The 16,884-nt window shown below is 40.1% G+C and overlaps 1 protein-coding gene across 10 annotated transcripts in view; it reads left to right on the forward strand.

The window, feature by feature from the left end:
* Positions 1-16,884, forward strand: part of LOC1277446 (CD63 antigen) — a 95,219-nt gene that overhangs the window by 69,682 nt on the left and 8,653 nt on the right. For all 10 annotated transcript variants that reach the window (XM_061661840.1, XM_061661847.1, XM_061661843.1 and 7 more), the window contains one exon: positions 8,861-8,954. In XM_061661840.1, coding sequence (XP_061517824.1) covers positions 8,892-8,954 — 63 coding nt within the window. In that variant the 5' untranslated portion in view covers positions 8,861-8,891. The remainder of the gene's footprint in view (positions 1-8,860; positions 8,955-16,884) is intronic.

Genomic DNA, 16,884 nt, shown 5'->3' on the forward strand with positions numbered 1-16,884 from the left:
CACACAAAGAGGCGGCGATGGTTTTGTGGTTTTGCCGTTTTACTGTTGCCACCGTGGGGTTGTTTTTTTGCGCCATTTTTAGTAGGAATGGTTTTTCGTGGAAGTTTGTATGTTTTGGTAGCGATGTACAAAAAAACGGATTCCCATGGACAGTTTTGAGTGTTACTGGTTAACACACCCACCTACCCATCCTTTTTTGCCTTTGGTTCGATAAAACATGCAACATGGGGTATCAATTTGTGTGGCACCTTTTCATGTAAATTTGATTATGCGAACATTGTAGGTGCAGAATTTAATTGAATCGCGGTAGATACTGGTGCCGGGGTATGATTTAATTTTCGTTGAAATTATAAATTCGATATTCAATTAGGCACTGATTGGAAGGTGAATTATATGATTGTTTTGATACGGTGTAGTGCGTAGAGAATAATATATCAAGTGTTGATAATTAATGTTAAACAACCAAATAGAGCTATGCAATGTTATGTGCCATTTTGCGTTTTGAAACAGACGTAACTCTTCTGTTTAGACTTGTGAAATGTCACTAGTGCTTTAACGTTCTTACTTACTACATGATATTGTAAGGCTGCATCATTTTTCGTTGTTGAAAAACTCACATTTTAATACTGTGATTGGTTGTTTCTTGTCTTTTTTTCTTCCCTATGTTTCAATGAACTTATCGCTATCTACTTACAAGAACAACCTACACAATCAAAGCTACTCTTCTTGCATGTCGAGGGTGTAGGGGTGACTTGTTTGCCCCGTTGCAGTGATAAGATTGGAATTTCGGATAACGTAACGTTCTGTGTAACGTTCTGTGTCTCTGCTGACGTTCGGAACATGCACACACACACTTACACAAACCCTGGTTGCATAAAACGCTACTAGACGAGGTCACACAAATCAGATGCAATCGATAGATCGATCTGTCTTGCTCATAAATGAAGTTGTTGTGCATCACTGGAGCTTGTGCTTGAGGTTGACATTTTTTTTTTTTTAAACGAGAATCAATCATGCCCCGGGAGGAGGAAGCCCATCGAATAGTACGGTAACTGGAAATGTATTTTATTATCCTCAAAAATGATATGCGGCAGTATTTTGAAATAATATTCGATGTTGTTAAAAAATAGGAAAGTGTCATAACAAACTGTATGATTTGTATGAAAGCTTTTGCACACATTTACGAAATTATTTGTAGAACAATTTCACGTTTCCTGTATCAAATTGAAAAACTCTGCAATATTTTAGGCGGAATAAATATTGATCATCTAAAAAAGCAAGCATATACAGGATACAAAAAATTGATTTCGTTATTGATGACTTTATAGCGATTGTTGAATAAAAATGTTATTTCTTATAGTGCGAAACTTTCATTTTTCTCCCACCGACAGCTCGTGTGTCATATTTCAACGACACACATATCGTTTGTCATTCCTTCCCTTCTCCCCATTGGACGGGAAAAGGGGTATCGGATTTATCAACTGTGCAGAACACGCTTCATTGGCCATTTGATTGGAGTCATACTTTTTCTCCGTTCTGCGGCACACATCACGTAGCGGATACTTTTTCGGGGGGCGGCGAGAGAGTTTTGATCCTATCCTTTTTTATCGTCATTGCTGAATCGTCAATATTTGTGGACAAATCACTTGCGAACGACGATATAATGCTGCTGCATCGACGAGAGCTATGGCGACACGGTTTACCAAAGACGGAAAACTTTTTGACGCTTTTTCGGGGCCGATTGTGTGCTGTGTGTTGTGCCTCATCGATCAGGTTCCTTTCAGAACTTCCATGATACACATTTACGGATGCGGCGGAAAACTCGCTTTTGCACAGAATGTACAGCTTTGATGGGATCATGTCTGTTTGATGATGTTTTCGGTAATGAGATGACTTTATGTTTTGCACATCAGTAAAGCTCGCCCGGCAGCTCTTTGATGTAGCAAGAGCTTTTGCTGCGTGCAGATGCGAGTCATCCGACGAGATGTGATGAATTTGTGTAGTGTATTGGAAAATGGGGTTTTCATATCTTTTATGAGCAGAGATGGTTCTATAAGATAAAGCGTACCTTTTATTTTCATTGGAAAATTTTTACACTTTTATATTTATTCTTATCCAACGTAATTTAATTATTTTAGTTGTTTTATTTAGCTATCTATTTTTTGTGCTGGCGCATATTTTCTTCTTTGGTTGTTTTTTTTATTTTTTGTAGTTTATCCACCCGGAGTGACGACTTCGACTCCAACTCTGACTCTAGAAGACTTAGACTCCAACTTCGACTCCCGACGACTTCGACTCCAACTCCGACTCCGGACGTCTTCTAATTCAACTCCGACTCAGGATGAGTCAACTCTGACTACGATTCCGTACGACCTAGACTCCTGACGACTTAGACTCCGGACGACTTAGATTCCGGACGACTTAGATTCCGTACGACCTAGACTCTGGACGACTTAGATTCCGGACGACTTAGACTCCGGACGACTTAGACTCCGGACGTCTTAGATTCCGGACGACCTAGACTCTGGACGACTTAGATTCCGGACAACTTAGATTCCGGATGACTTAAATTCCGGACGACTTAGACTCCGGACGGCCTAGACTTCGGATGACTTAGACTCCAACTTCGACTCCAACTTCGACTCCAACTTCGACTCCGGATGATTTAGACTCCTAATCCGACTCCGACTCCGACTCCGAACGTCTGAGAATCCAACTCCGACGCCGACTCCGAATGACTTCGACTCCAACTCCGACTTCGGTTGACTTCGACTCCAATTCCGACTCAGAATAAGGACGACTTCAACTCCAACTCTGACTACGATTCCGGACGACCTATACTCCGGACGACTTAGACTCCGAACGACTTAGACTCCGGACGACTCCGGCTCTGGATGACTCTGGCTCTGGCTCTGGATGACTCCGACTCTGGATGACTCCGACTCTGGATGACTCCGACACCTGACGACTTTGACTCCAACTCCAACGACTTAGATCTCGGACGACCTAGACTCTGGGCGACTACGGACTTCGGACGACTTCGGATGAAACCTCAATTAAATTATTTGCGCTTAGTTTTTACCAGAATAGTCCAGTGGTTCAAGTATAAGATTATACAAAGTATTACGCTGTAGTTGCAATTCGAATTTTAATTTACTGTTTCGGTGAGGGTGTAACCACAAACCGTTCAATTTCAAATGGCTTGCAAAGCGAGTGCTACCACACAACGACAAAAGCCGTATTACAAGTGCACTAAATCACTATAAAAGAAATTTGCAAACCACGAACCGACGTTGTAACGATTGGAGTAAACGTTCGAAACGGAGCCAGCTGGTTGTGTGAGTGTTGTTGTTCGCCCCAAAATTAGAGTTTAAGTATTGGCAATGAATTTACCCGTTTCTACCTGCTTCGTCGTCAATTCCCAATGGGGAATGCAATGTTGTTTTACAGCGAAGCGTACGAAGTATGAAGAATAAAACCACCCAAATGCATTTCATTTATCCGTCCAATACTACTACGGGCGTGGTGTGATGGAAGGAGGGTTTGTTTCGTACAAGCAATATCCGGGACGGGTTTCGATGTTTCAAGCACCATCCGTACCGTGCATGGCATGGTTTCGATTTCTCCTTCCCCCGGTAATCCCGACTTGACGCGTCGGAAAATGTCGAAAACTCCCACAGGAAGTCGAGCTGTGCCGTGTCGCTGTGCCTGCTGTCCTCGATAGAGATTCAGGATTGGAACATACGCAAAGAACTGTCCGAGCAGTGATATATACAACAACAACACCCCCAGTGTGTTCATGTGCTTGAGCCTTGTTTTGTGTGACGGTGGCAAAATTGGCCGGGGACTCGCTGGACGCCAATTTCAGGCAACGCTGGGATGGATTTAAATTAGAAAACGATTTTTCCAATCGATTGATTGACTCTCGGGGCTCTCTACTACCTGGTGTTTAGCCTTCCTCTGCCGTGTTACAGTGCTGTGCGTGACTGGACGATGTTCAGATGTTAGAATTCAAAAGAGAGCAAGCCTTCAAAGCACCACATGTGTGTAGGACATCTGGTGTGCGTCAGGCTGTGGCTGTGGGGCAGTAAATGGTGTGGGATTCAAGGAGGGTTAATGGAATATTCATAAGGTGTAGCACTCGTTTTGAATTATTTACCAGTTCACTTGGGTTCGAACTGGAACGGATGTTACAGAAATGTTGAGCCTAGAGTGTAGAGCGCGGCCACCGATGGTTTTGGGCATGAAACGGTTACGTCAGCCAATTAGAGCGAAATCGTTGCTTGATTTATGGCGGGCGGACGATTCACTTGGAGGGTCTTCATTTTTGTGCAATTTCATTAAATGGTTTGGTGGTGCTTCTTTGCAAATCAAAACGTTGTCTACACGACCTCATTTATGATAAAATAATGTTGTTTATTGATTAACGTTTTTGCGTAATTTATGTGCATGCATTCAACTCAAATTCATGACCTGATTTGTCTAGTTTTAAGGGCTTTTCATAACTGGCTCATAACAGGTCGAGGATAATTTATTGCATTTAAAGTGAAAAGCCATATTTCCTAAAAGTACAACTGGAAAATTACTGTTCTAAAAACCAACGAAATACACTTCCAACACGAGTAAAGGTAAGATTTTCCGCGAACAATGTAATATTTTAATTTAATGTGAAATTTGATGAATTGTATTCCAACGGGCGACTATTGGGCCAACAATTTATTATTAAATTAATTTCAACGTCAATACGTTGCTATTTCTGTTGTGCGAAATAATGCAAAATGTGCGGACAGTAGTGAACTGTGTGGTGTGGTATGCATTGCATGGTTGCTGGAATACATTTATTTTTCTGTAAATCCAATTCAATCTAATTTTGTCATAATTTCTGTAGACATCCCTTTATTCGAAACACCGACTCAGGAATACTGTTAGGCGTTGTAGTGATGATTTGCTTAACATTCACCTATTTGAATTATTTTACATCTTATTCTCTCAACCTGGCAATATTTATCTTTCTGTTGCTGTTTCGTCGATGGAGACGCATGGTTGTTTACGACAGCAAGGATTGATGTATTCCAGGAATATTTTAATCGAATCAGCAAAACAAAACGAACCCAATTTCGTTGGCCATTGATACGCTATCACGCAAAAAAAAAAGAAAGTCATCATGATACGTCATTTACTTGTGGAACCACAGCAAAAGCAATAGGAAGCTAGAAATAATTGGTTCTGCCAATCGAGGCTCAATCTCAGCTGCCTGTTGGTGGTGGTAGGTCAATTGAGCTAGCCGAGTCCTGTTGGCAAGATAAACGAAAGCACAAATCTCCTGTGGTGTGGAGAAATTGCTTCCACTCCAACAGGTTCTTGGGATCAATTCTGTCCCGTTTCGAAAATTAGTTCCTCTTTAAAGATCCGTAGGGGGTCGAGCTATGCTCCAGATGCAAGTTGTTATACACGGTCTGCTCTATCGCATGCTTTAGTTCGATTTTCCTCCCAAACGATTAATCAATATTTGCGGATTCTCTATTTAGGATGGAAGTTCACCCCAATCACGAGTGTGTTTTATCGTTCCCTTTTCTTGGCGCGCTCTCCTGATTGAAGTCAACAATCGTGAATTCTTTCCCACCACCGAAAGCTTATGAATATATTCAACTTGCAACACCATCCTTATACACTCCGGTGGTGGTGTGCCACTCCGCTAGACGAACCTTAATTGAGGAAGTGAAGCCAGCGGCACCCGGGAGTAAGGATCGAAAGTTTATGCCTTCGGGTCCCATCTAGGATGGGTTGTTTTTTTTTTTTTTTTTAACGGGGAAAAACCCCTGCAAGGCAACCAGGAAACGATAAAAAGAAGCTGACTTCTTTTACTTTCCTGTTGTGACTGCCCAAGCCCTGTTCGGTCGCGGAGCTCGGCCTGGGCTGTCGTCCTGAAAACAACATTTTTTGCTGGCATTTTCAATTACTTCCCTAGGCTGCTGAAGATTAAATTCTTCTCATCGTGTTTGTTTGTTTATTCAGGGCGGCTTCCTTCAAGCCTCTCGACACACAGGCACAGGAGGTGACTTTTGCGTGGCAAAATGGAATGACATACGACGCAGTCATCTCTGGGGCACGCAGGACTTGGACATGAAACTTGATAAAAAAGGGACTTTTGATGAAGAAAGAGACAAAGAGCAAGAGAGATAGAGCGAAAATGAACTCCTCGAAGGCACATTTTTTGGTGGTTTTATCCGACCCGCATGAAAACAAGCAAATAAAAGCATCAAACCCTCCGCTTCTTGCGTGATAGAAACAAAATCTGTGCATAAGAAATATAATCCCTACCTTATTATAGCTTGAATAGCAGAAAAACCGTCCCTTTGGTGAAACAAAAAGAAAAAGCAACTACTGCTGTATGATACTGTGAAAGTATTTTAGACTTTCGTTTCTGTTGCAGGTTACTCTTGGGTTAGGTAATGTAAACAAGAGTAGACCGACATAAAAACAGCATAAAGGAAGGGACAGCAGTTGGATGTGTTTTGTGTCTTCTCTGTAGTCCGTGCTAAGCACTACAACCAACCGTTCCTAATAGTTTAGTAATAAAAACATGTGTAGGCCGGGTCTGGCGGGCCGGCATTTATGCGGATTATCTCAAACGAAAGATCGGCAACCCAAGATCAGTTTTTTTGCTATTTAATCTAAATGCTTGTTACATGGTTTTTTAGGAGCCGTTTTTTTTTTTGACAGTGGATAGGAGGTGTTTTATCCTTAAAATATTATTAAAATGTGGCATTTTAAAGCATTTTATATACATTTTGACAGTTGGCGCCAACACTTCATACAAAACCACACTCAAAACTAGCCAGCGATTTTCAGCCTAGATTATTTCAGCCTAAAAGCTAGAATTAGATTCGAGTACCTGCTCGAAAAAAAATGTCAAAACAAGGGGGTTGTTAATAGTTTGCAACAGGGGTGTTTTCATTTATCCCGCCATGCAATTGATAGCGATTTGCGAGGGCGCGCGAGTGCTTGCACGCCATACAAATGCATAGCCCCAGAGTCCTCGCATTAAAGAGCTTGCGAGCCTTGGTAGTTTTTTCGCCGCTAGTTTTCTGCAGTTATAATTATAGCACCCCGAGAGCAGGTATAACAGTGCAGTTTATAGCATACTAAACACCTGAATTTTGACATTTTAATTTGAAAAAAAATCCACAAAAATAGATATAGTGATCTTTTCGACAAATAACACCGAAGAAAAAATATGAATAAAAAAAAGAATATTTAAAATACCACAAGATTTCGAGTAGATGATACTACTCGCAACCCTCGCAATGTTTGACGGGATCCCAAGGTGCATTAAAGAGAACAGGTGGTGGAATCTAGACTCGAAGTGTTTCTAGAATCAAGTGTGAGTGTAATACAGCCTTTTTTTTATAACAAAATTTGAACGTCACTTTTTGACAGGACGGATAAAAACTTGTGCTCAAACAGGCTTTCTGGTAACTTGACTAATACACAAAGCGTCATAGAGAAGCAGAAGCGATAAAAATCAACCTTCTAAATACATACACCTTGGGATAAACCCACCTGTATATTATACCCACTTTGATAGCTGCTCGAAAACTGCTCTACAATGCAAACAGCTGATAGGCCGAAATTTAAACCTACGACCTGCAAAAGGGAAAGAGGCCCAACAATAACAAGAATTAAACTACCTTGCATCGCAAATCGATGGAGTAAAACATGAGGATTTAAGGAATCCAAATTGGCAAGCCCTTCAACGAGCTGCAATAACATGAAATGCTTCTGCAGGTTTCAACGTCTAGTCCGAGGACTTTCGCAGTGAAATGTGTTCTCTGTCTGCATTTGTACACGCAAGGCTTCCGAACCGGTTCTTGGATTGAAGGTATTGAAAGGATTAATTTAATTAACAAAATTACGTGAAAGCACGTTACCGCCAGGCGTTCATCGTTGTGTTTGTTGACTGTTTCAAATGCTGTTCGTACCAATCCTGTGGGGAGGGAAAAGGTGCTTAACAATGTAAACAGCAAATGGCTTCCAACGACGGTGGATGATTAAGGGAAAAACGCGATCGTTTTACTCCGTACCCCAGTGATGATTAAAAGGCTTGAAATGTAATACCTGAGTACGAATTACACTTACGTTGAATTGAAGAGCAGCGACGTAGTATATCGTTTCTCCGCCGTGTTAAGTTCAAACAGGTTCGTGTTAGGTTCGCTCTTCGTGAGGCTTTGTGTGAGGCGTTGGTGTGGTTTGTGTTTAAGAGGAAATATAATTTCATGTTATTGGAACATTATTTTGATCAAATTTATTAAATTGACATTGCGATGGTTTCATAGAAGAGCTATAATAAAATGCGTCAAAAAGTTCATAAGTCTCTGTTATTACTCTGCTTCCTTGCGTACGTATAGGTTGGTGTTAGTTACCGCAAAGAATAAGCTTGCCTTCTTGTAAATGTATAATGCTTTGTAAAGATGTGTTTCATGTCAAACTTTTCAATCTATTACTACTGACAGAACTGAAGGTACGAGGAACGAATCCTCCCCTCGTATATTGTGTTGTTGGTATGAAAAATAAAACTTTTCCAATTCGATGGTATTCAACAGTATGCATGCTTAAATTTCGCAGAAAACTTTTCCAGTCAATATTTCCTTTTTTTCAGTACTCAGTACTGGGTTTTTTGCTCTGTTTGTGTGTGTGTGTTGCAATATTGAATTCACCAAGTACTTAGAACCCGTCGCTCAACTATCAACTTCTTCATTGCAAGGGACTTGAATTTGCAGCCCGCCACAGAATGTCTTCAATCAAACTATTAAATTATGAAAAGTACTGAAATACATTGTCCGTTTTCTTTCTCTTCCAGCTACATCGAGCCTTCTGGAAACGCAACCAACATGCCTTCGTTAGGGATATCGTGTGTGCGCTATATGGTGTTTTTCTTCAACTTCCTGTTTGCGGTAAGTTTAACTACACTGCATTAAATATGCAGTCGATGCATGTTCAAAGTAATGGGACATCGTTCAGTTACCCTCCTGGGGATGTAATGAGTTGAAGAGCAAAGTGAATTAATACTGATTCGATTCAGTGTGCAGGCTGACAAACGGGGAAATGACCCTGCGTCTAATACCACCAACTATCATCAACCGTGAACGAACATGCTTCAGGAAAATAATGCCATTCTCCCACTGCAGTGCCACTAGTGTCTCCACGACCCAACACTGTTTGGCAGCGTGTTTTGCTGCAGCGAAGAACTTTTGCCATCAAAGTTATGCCAGTGTGCACCGAGTTTAGCGGGGATAGTATTGCAATTGGTTGCATGCCTCCAAGGGCAGAAGAGTCATTAAAACAGGCGACTGCACACCCAGTCGCAGTACTTCGAGTAGGAAGAGTATGCCACCCGTAATACCCGTCTTCCGTGGAGCTACTTTACTAGAAGCGATAGATGCACCGCTACCGGGGATATGATTAAAATCAATTACTCTAATGGAAGGTAAATGAGAAGTGCAATCGAATCGACTTCGATATTGGATCGCTTGGTTCGGTTCCATCATGGCGCAGTGATGGTACATAGTTTTAGCTGTTGGCAACATTGAGTCAAAGTTTTGGTAGTTATCATTTGCCAAGACTCTTTTGGCAAACAAAGTAAGAGACGGTCTTACAGGCGGGTGGGGGTGCATTTTATGGGGTTTAAATTAGCTGAATGAAATGAATGGAAGAGGTAGTGTATTGCTGAGCTAAGTTAAAATCAGCGTGTTAGGGGATTTGCTGATTGAATAAGGGAGCTTATTCTGTGGTGAATTTGTTGATGAGCATTTAATAATCGAGACTCAATCGATAGACTGAAGGTGCAGCCGATCGAATGCTTACTTACGGCTATATGGATGCATTTTGAAACTAAAAGCTTTAGTGGGATGTTATTATCTAATTAATGTACTTCATCCTAATACAGGAAAATTGACAGTTTTCTTTTCAAAACTAGTTTTTTCAAGCCTTATTCGAGCTTTTAACTGTCCATGACGCATAAGAGGTTAAAGATTACCTTATGGAGCTTGCTCACACGGTGCTGCCTTGTTCTCATCGAAGCTGTAAAGTTTCAGCACGTCCTTGGTATTCTATGGCAGTTGCCTAAATAATGAATACTTGTGAAAACGAGCGTTGAGAAACCCCATAACCCCGCGGGCTTAGACTGAAACAAAATCCATATTAGCGTCACGTACTCGATTATGATAATCAGAGGTGATGCTCAAACAGTAGGTATGACCAATACACGCTTGGTGACGTTTTAGCAACCAACGTTTGGTCAGTCACTTTGTCATGACTTTTTTACCATGATCAATTCTGCAAAATGTCACTGACATAGTCGTGACAAATTCTGACTGAAACAAAATCATGTCAGCGTCACGAGCTTTACTGTGATGATGAGAGGTGAGACTCAAACAGTTGGTGCGACCATCACATGCTTGGTGACATTTTGTGCAACCAACTCTTGGTCAATCAGTTGGTCGTGACATTTTCTGTCGGTGACCATCACGATAGCTATGGGAGATGTGCGGTGCGTGCGATTGATCCCAAGCAACAAAATCAGCATCGCTCAAATGCTTCATCATTCTACCCAACAGTCCATCAAAGCGGACTGATCGAGAAAGCATACTTGTTTTGTCGCTTGGGACCACTCGTCAAGTATGTTCTAAGCATGCCATAATTATCATAGCGAGAAAATGTCGTGACCTAATGAGTGATCAAGAGTTGGGTGCTATAAAAAATGTCACAAAACATGTGATTGGTCCATCAACTGTTTGAGTCTCACATCTGATCATCACAGTTGTGTACGTGAGCTGATTTGAGCTTCGTTTCAGTCATGAGTGTTGGTAACTGAAATAGTGGCATTTGGCAACACTGTTCACACCCAGAAAATGTCATGATTATACTTTCGACGGCATTAAGCTCCTCAGCTTGTCAGTTAGACGTTATTGCGTTAGACTCAATCATTCGCATGTCGCGTTCGGTATGTCATGGCGCACTTTCATTAAGTATCAGCAATAAACATCAAGAGCTACCCCGGATATATTCATTGTTTTCGGTGATGATCATTACGTGATGCTCATGACATTTCGCAGCACTGGTGCTGACCTTGAAACCGAGATAGGTGAAATCTTGGACGATTTTAAAAGAAAAGTTCAGCTGAACTGCTCTGAGGTCTTAGTTGTCGGAAAAATGGCTTGCTTTTATGTAGAATTTCTTCAATCTGGCCCATTACACGTAAAGTATGTTTGGTTTTAAGGCGATTAGTCCGATTACCGTTTAAGCCGCTAGAGGTGCTAATCTTTTCCAACACATACATTAAATGCCCGTTTGGTAACTCCGTCCAACTCCAAAGATTTTTTTACACATCACAGTCTAATTGAGCAGCAAAACATATTTCAAAGATTGTTTCATTGCCATAAACACACCGTCTTGTATACGTGTATGTGTGTTTATGAAATTGAATAAATTGAAATAATTTTGCAGTCAACTTAGGGGCGAAAGCGGACAGTTCCTGGAAGGTTTGAAGTTGTTGCAAATGTTGGAATGTTTGTTAATTAAATGCTCCTGCATTAAACAGAACAGTTCGTGTCCTGCAAAGATCACACAAATATGTTTCATCCTTATTTAAAACTATTGAATCGTATACAACTTGTCACGAAAAATACTGGATTTCTTTGCTTTAAATAAGAAAAAAACAAAAATTGATTGGAGACCAGTCCAGCGCCGCATACCTTTTCTTCGGTGGGTAATTTTATACGGCAAAAAAAAGAACAAAAGCTTCACCATCAAAAGATATGGTGCAAAGTGGCGAACGTATTCTGTAAAACGATTTCCTTAATCCCAAATTCCATCTCGGAAAGGGCAGCAGGCAGCGGCAATTGGCGATAGCGCCGGATAGCCGGAACCGAAACGAATCCTCCTCCCCCACCCCCTTTAAAGCCGGATAAAAGCCGGAATTGTAAAGTAGGAAATTACTCGAAAAAAAAGGAAAACGTGTTGACTTTCTCCGGTGGCGATCGGTCGAAGCACCGAGCTACGGAGAGAGAGACAGCATTAGCTGCCTAGGTTGCCGGTAATAGACGGTGCTTAAATGAAATGGACCATGGAGCTCTGTGAGAGAGGAGGGGTGTATTGGGGGGTGCAAGGTTAGATTTTTTTTTTTGTAACCGTAACCAAGAATCCCTCTATAAATTGAACGCTTGCATGCGCAAAAGTGTTTCAATTCCGGTTGCTAACCGTGTTTTCGCTTGGGATCACTGGGAAAGAAGCGTGTTTTTCTATCCGATTTTGTATGTATTTTTTCCTCAATTCTATTGATTGGAAAATCAGATGTTCGATGCTAAAGCTTCCTGTTGTTTGGGGGGGTATGTTATTGTACAAACAACCCGGTAGGGGACTGGCCAATGTTAAACGGAGCGCATACAACTCGGGCCTTCCAAAAGGGTAAATCAAATTGTCAAAAAGCAACATAACCTTTCGGTGGAATTAACAATGGTAACCTTCATTCAGTGAAATCACCTCCCCCGGCAGACGGTCTATTAATTTAAATTATTTACATCCATCGCATAAATCATTTCCTTTTACCCACCACCCGTCCCCCAACGATCGCTCCGTTTTCAGCACAGTTAATGCTACTCAGTAAAAGCAGCCCCCGTAGATCCGAAAAAAGCCGTCTTAAATCATATGTTTTTGCCAGTAAACCATTCGTGTAAACGTTTGCCAATGGTTTCTCCCACTTTTTGGATGTTTGTGAACTTTTGATAAATGGCTGGCGGGGAGAAAATTTACATTTTTGGCGGGGGCCTCCACTCCCCGCAACTCTTTGCGTAATAATAATTTCCTCCCTTCACCTTCACGTATGTTGGTTCCCGTTTCGCTGTCGCGCACACTCTTATCGGAAACACGGTGTGGTATGTAAATGCATACATCTATCTGCCTGCCCTTCTCGTGAAGGATCACTTTCCAACCGGGTTTGGGGCTGGGCTGGGATCCGTGGGTACGAAAGATAGCTTTGGTTGAACGGAGCAACGCACGTCGGAAGTGTGGGTGAAAGTAATTTAATTAAAATGTTAATACTGCGTACAGCGACAGTACACCCCGCAGTACGTACACAGTGTCTGGTTTCGCGTGTTTCCTATCTGCGCCCGGGCTTTGACTGACAGGTTGGGTTGAATTTCGCAACAATTACTGAGAGATTTCATGTGTTGAGTGTGTGTGTGTCTGTGTGTGCTCTGTAGGCGCGACGATGCACGAATTCCGTGGCGCATGGGAGGAAACGATCAGCGAGCTTCAATTGCACCATCAGAGCGCAGCAGAATGTGTATCATCGATAGCTTGATCTTTTTTCGCTCTCTATCTTTTTCTCTTCCGCTGTATCAATGTCATGGGGACGTTATTAAATTATTTTATGCATCTGCTCCCTCCCCTGACACGTGAATACTTGAAAAATCTGGGAAAATCGGTTGAAATGGAATCAATAAATTACAATCAACTCGCGTACATCGGTTTTATTGCGTGTCGTTAAATAAAGTTACACTTTTATTTTAAACGTTAATATAGTAATTTGTTGTATTTATGTATGCTAAATTAAGATTAGGTCCTCAACATTTAAGGACAGATTTTCAGTTACATATGTACAGTATTTCGAAGTACTTTTTTTACAATAAATGTTTGAAAATTTTTAAAATAAAACTTTTAACCAAATGCAAAGAAAAAGGTGTTGTAAATCCTTTTGTAATATATCATTATAAATATCTATCATCATTAATCTATGAAATCAAACTTAAAACTTAGTTAAACTATATTTAGTGAATTTTTGGTAAAAATGGTTGATTGGATATATACATTAAATTAGACACTATGTTAAAAAAAAAACATTTATAAATTGCATGTAAAATGTTTAAAAGAAAAATTATTAACAAATGTTGGGAAAATGAGAAAATATTGCCTACATTTTGCATAAGAATTTCTAAAATAAAATAAAATCACTATCGTCCATTCCCACCAACGGAGACGCCCAGTACTTGTCGAACTCTAATGGTGAATATATTTAAAAAAATTGGATGAAAATATAAAATGAAAGCTAAAATTAGAGGTTAAAATTAAAATCTCGCGGATTCTCTGTTTGGGTACTGGTTTGGGAACTCAATGGCTTAAACATGTTTATTTATTGCTTTTTATCTTACCTGCTTTTATTTAAATATTTGAAAATTGTAAGTTGTGCATTCAAGCTCTTAAATAATATAATTGTTTATTATTATTTTATATTTTTATAATATTTTTTATTGCTTTGATTTTTTTAATAAAACATGAGCGGATGTAGTCTTAATACATTAATATTCTTTAAAATTTCTTTTTACCAAAAACTGTCAAGACAGCTGTCTTTTTTGCAGAAATATGTTAATTTATTAGTAAGGCTATGAATGAAGTTAAGCTCTGTAAAAGCTCTTTTCAACTCCTTTTCAACGTTTCGTATTTGAAGTGTTTTTACTATGCTTTTTTTAATTGTATTACATCATACAATTTTAATATTAAAAATAGGTACATAAATGCCCAACGTACATACTCACACGTCAAGTGCACCAGCATCCACAAGTCCATTGTCCTGTTACAACAAAATAATCCTATGAAGTGTGTCGTGTGCCTGACACAACATCTCTCAGCCAAAATCGATCAAATTTATTTCAAAAAACCCCCCACCCTTCTCCTCTTCACGTTCAACCCTCTTTTCGTGCTACCGTTGTCGCAAATCGAATCGAATGGTCAATGTTGCACTGCAAAGATAGATAGGTACATCATTTGCATGCAAAAAAGGCACCCCTTTTGCTCTTGGTGTATCTGTATGTCGTCTGTAGATCGATGCGCACTACCGAGACGGGAGCGCTTGTGACACAAGCGCAAAATTAGATTACTCAAATCAGTCAACCTATTTGCGCAGTGTGAAGCACTGGGAGAGATATGCTAATGCGCCACTCGTGCTGGACTCTTGTCCGGGAACTATTGTTAGGACGAACAAAGAAATGCAGCTGCCACAACATTGCCTGTGTCACACACACGGGGGGGGGGATTTTGACGTGTGGCCAGCGTGGGTCAGCTAAAGATTGGCACTCAGCAGCCCTGTGCAAGAGTGGCCTTTAATTGAGCATTAGGTTGAGCGAGCGATGGGATGACGATGGACGAGTTGCAGCTTGCTCCGCATGCCATCATGATTAGCACTAAATTGATGGTTATTACGATGCACCGAATGAGCTCTCAAGTGAGAACAGTAATTATGTGGCCCAACGGATAAAGAAGCGAATACAAGTGATTAGAAGAACGTGTTTACATAGTTAAAACGATTGGCCTTTTAAGCGCTTATCATCTTTGCTAAGTGTTGCGCATTAAACAAAACGCTTTTTTATGCAATTCCACACTATGTTGCATCAATATTTGTGTTACACTCTGGAACCTTCAACAGTTGAATGTCAAAGATAGCGAAGAAACGAGTTGCTTTCGGCACAGCGTTTTTGAAGGCCTGACACTATCTCTGCTTGAATCGTGTTCGAACACGGCTTGTTCCACTGACTTCATGTTCGCAACAACACGATAGACATCGTCTACTGTCGGGCAGAATTGGATCGTTATCTACTATCCTCCTCGCTGTTGTCGTTTTTTTTTCGACAGAAGTCGACAGAAGCGCGTAATAACTTCATGAAATCGATGAACATGTATCAGTAGCGGCGGTATGTCTGAGCGGAAACGAAAGATATTCTGAAAAGATAAAAATTGTATTCTAAATTTAATAAAATGTCCTCAAATATTTGATGTTTTTACCATGTTACTATTTTACTGCACTGCTGAAGCATTTACTTCCGCGTGGAAAAACATGAATATTAGTAAGGGAATGTGGAGTAAAAGGGCCATTTGTATTATTGGCAAATGTAACTTCTGCAAATGTTATTTCTAATGATCGAATTTAAATACAAACTTTGGTTCTCGTCATGGACGGTTCTTAACAAAAGATTTCTTAATACATTACAGGGTTTTCCAAGTTAGTTTCGAATGTAAACATTGTTATTCGCCGCGTGCGGCATGTAAATCCACATCAATCTGATATATAATTTCCATCATAATTTTTAATTTCTTCAGCATGATTTTCAACACGTCTCAAGTTGGATTAAGTTTGACAGCTATTTGTTATGTGTTGAAAATCATGTGTAAGAACTGAACTTTCATTTTTAAGCAAATACACCATTTGACAGCTGTTGAAAAACATCTTGGATGCGGTGAAGAACAACGTTTACATTCGAAACTGACTTGGAAAACGCTGTAATGAAATAAAATAAATGTTAAAAATTATGTTTATTGGACAGTCTTAAAAATAAGCCTTAGTGAGATATAGATAAATAGTTGTAGAAAATAAAGGAAGTCAATTCAAAAAAGTGACATTTGCTGAGTGTTCCGGAGATCTCATAATTTTGGGCGCATTTTATTGTATTTTCAATGAAATTACACGTTCAGATAAAGTTCAGTTCCCGTAAGAAAGACTCAAGAATGTGTCCCCTAAATTGTAAGAACCCTTGTAACCCTTGAACAATCATACTGAAGAAATTAAAAATTATTGTGACGGAAATGAATTATCAGAGTGATGTGGAATAACACTTTGCACACGGTGAAAAACAATCTTCACATTCGAAAGTGAGTTGGAAAACCCTGTAATAGTCAGATGATTTACAGGGTTTTCCAAGTCACTTTCTAATGTGCACATAATTATTCACCGCCTCTAAAATGTTTTTCAACATCTGCCAGATGGTGTATTTGCTACATAATAAAATTAAAGTTTTTACACATGATGATAAACACATCTCAAAAAAAAATTTGCAA

This window comes from Anopheles gambiae, chromosome 3 (genome assembly GCF_943734735.2).
Source record: "Anopheles gambiae chromosome 3, idAnoGambNW_F1_1, whole genome shotgun sequence".
Lineage (NCBI taxonomy): Eukaryota > Metazoa > Arthropoda > Insecta > Diptera > Culicidae > Anopheles > Anopheles gambiae.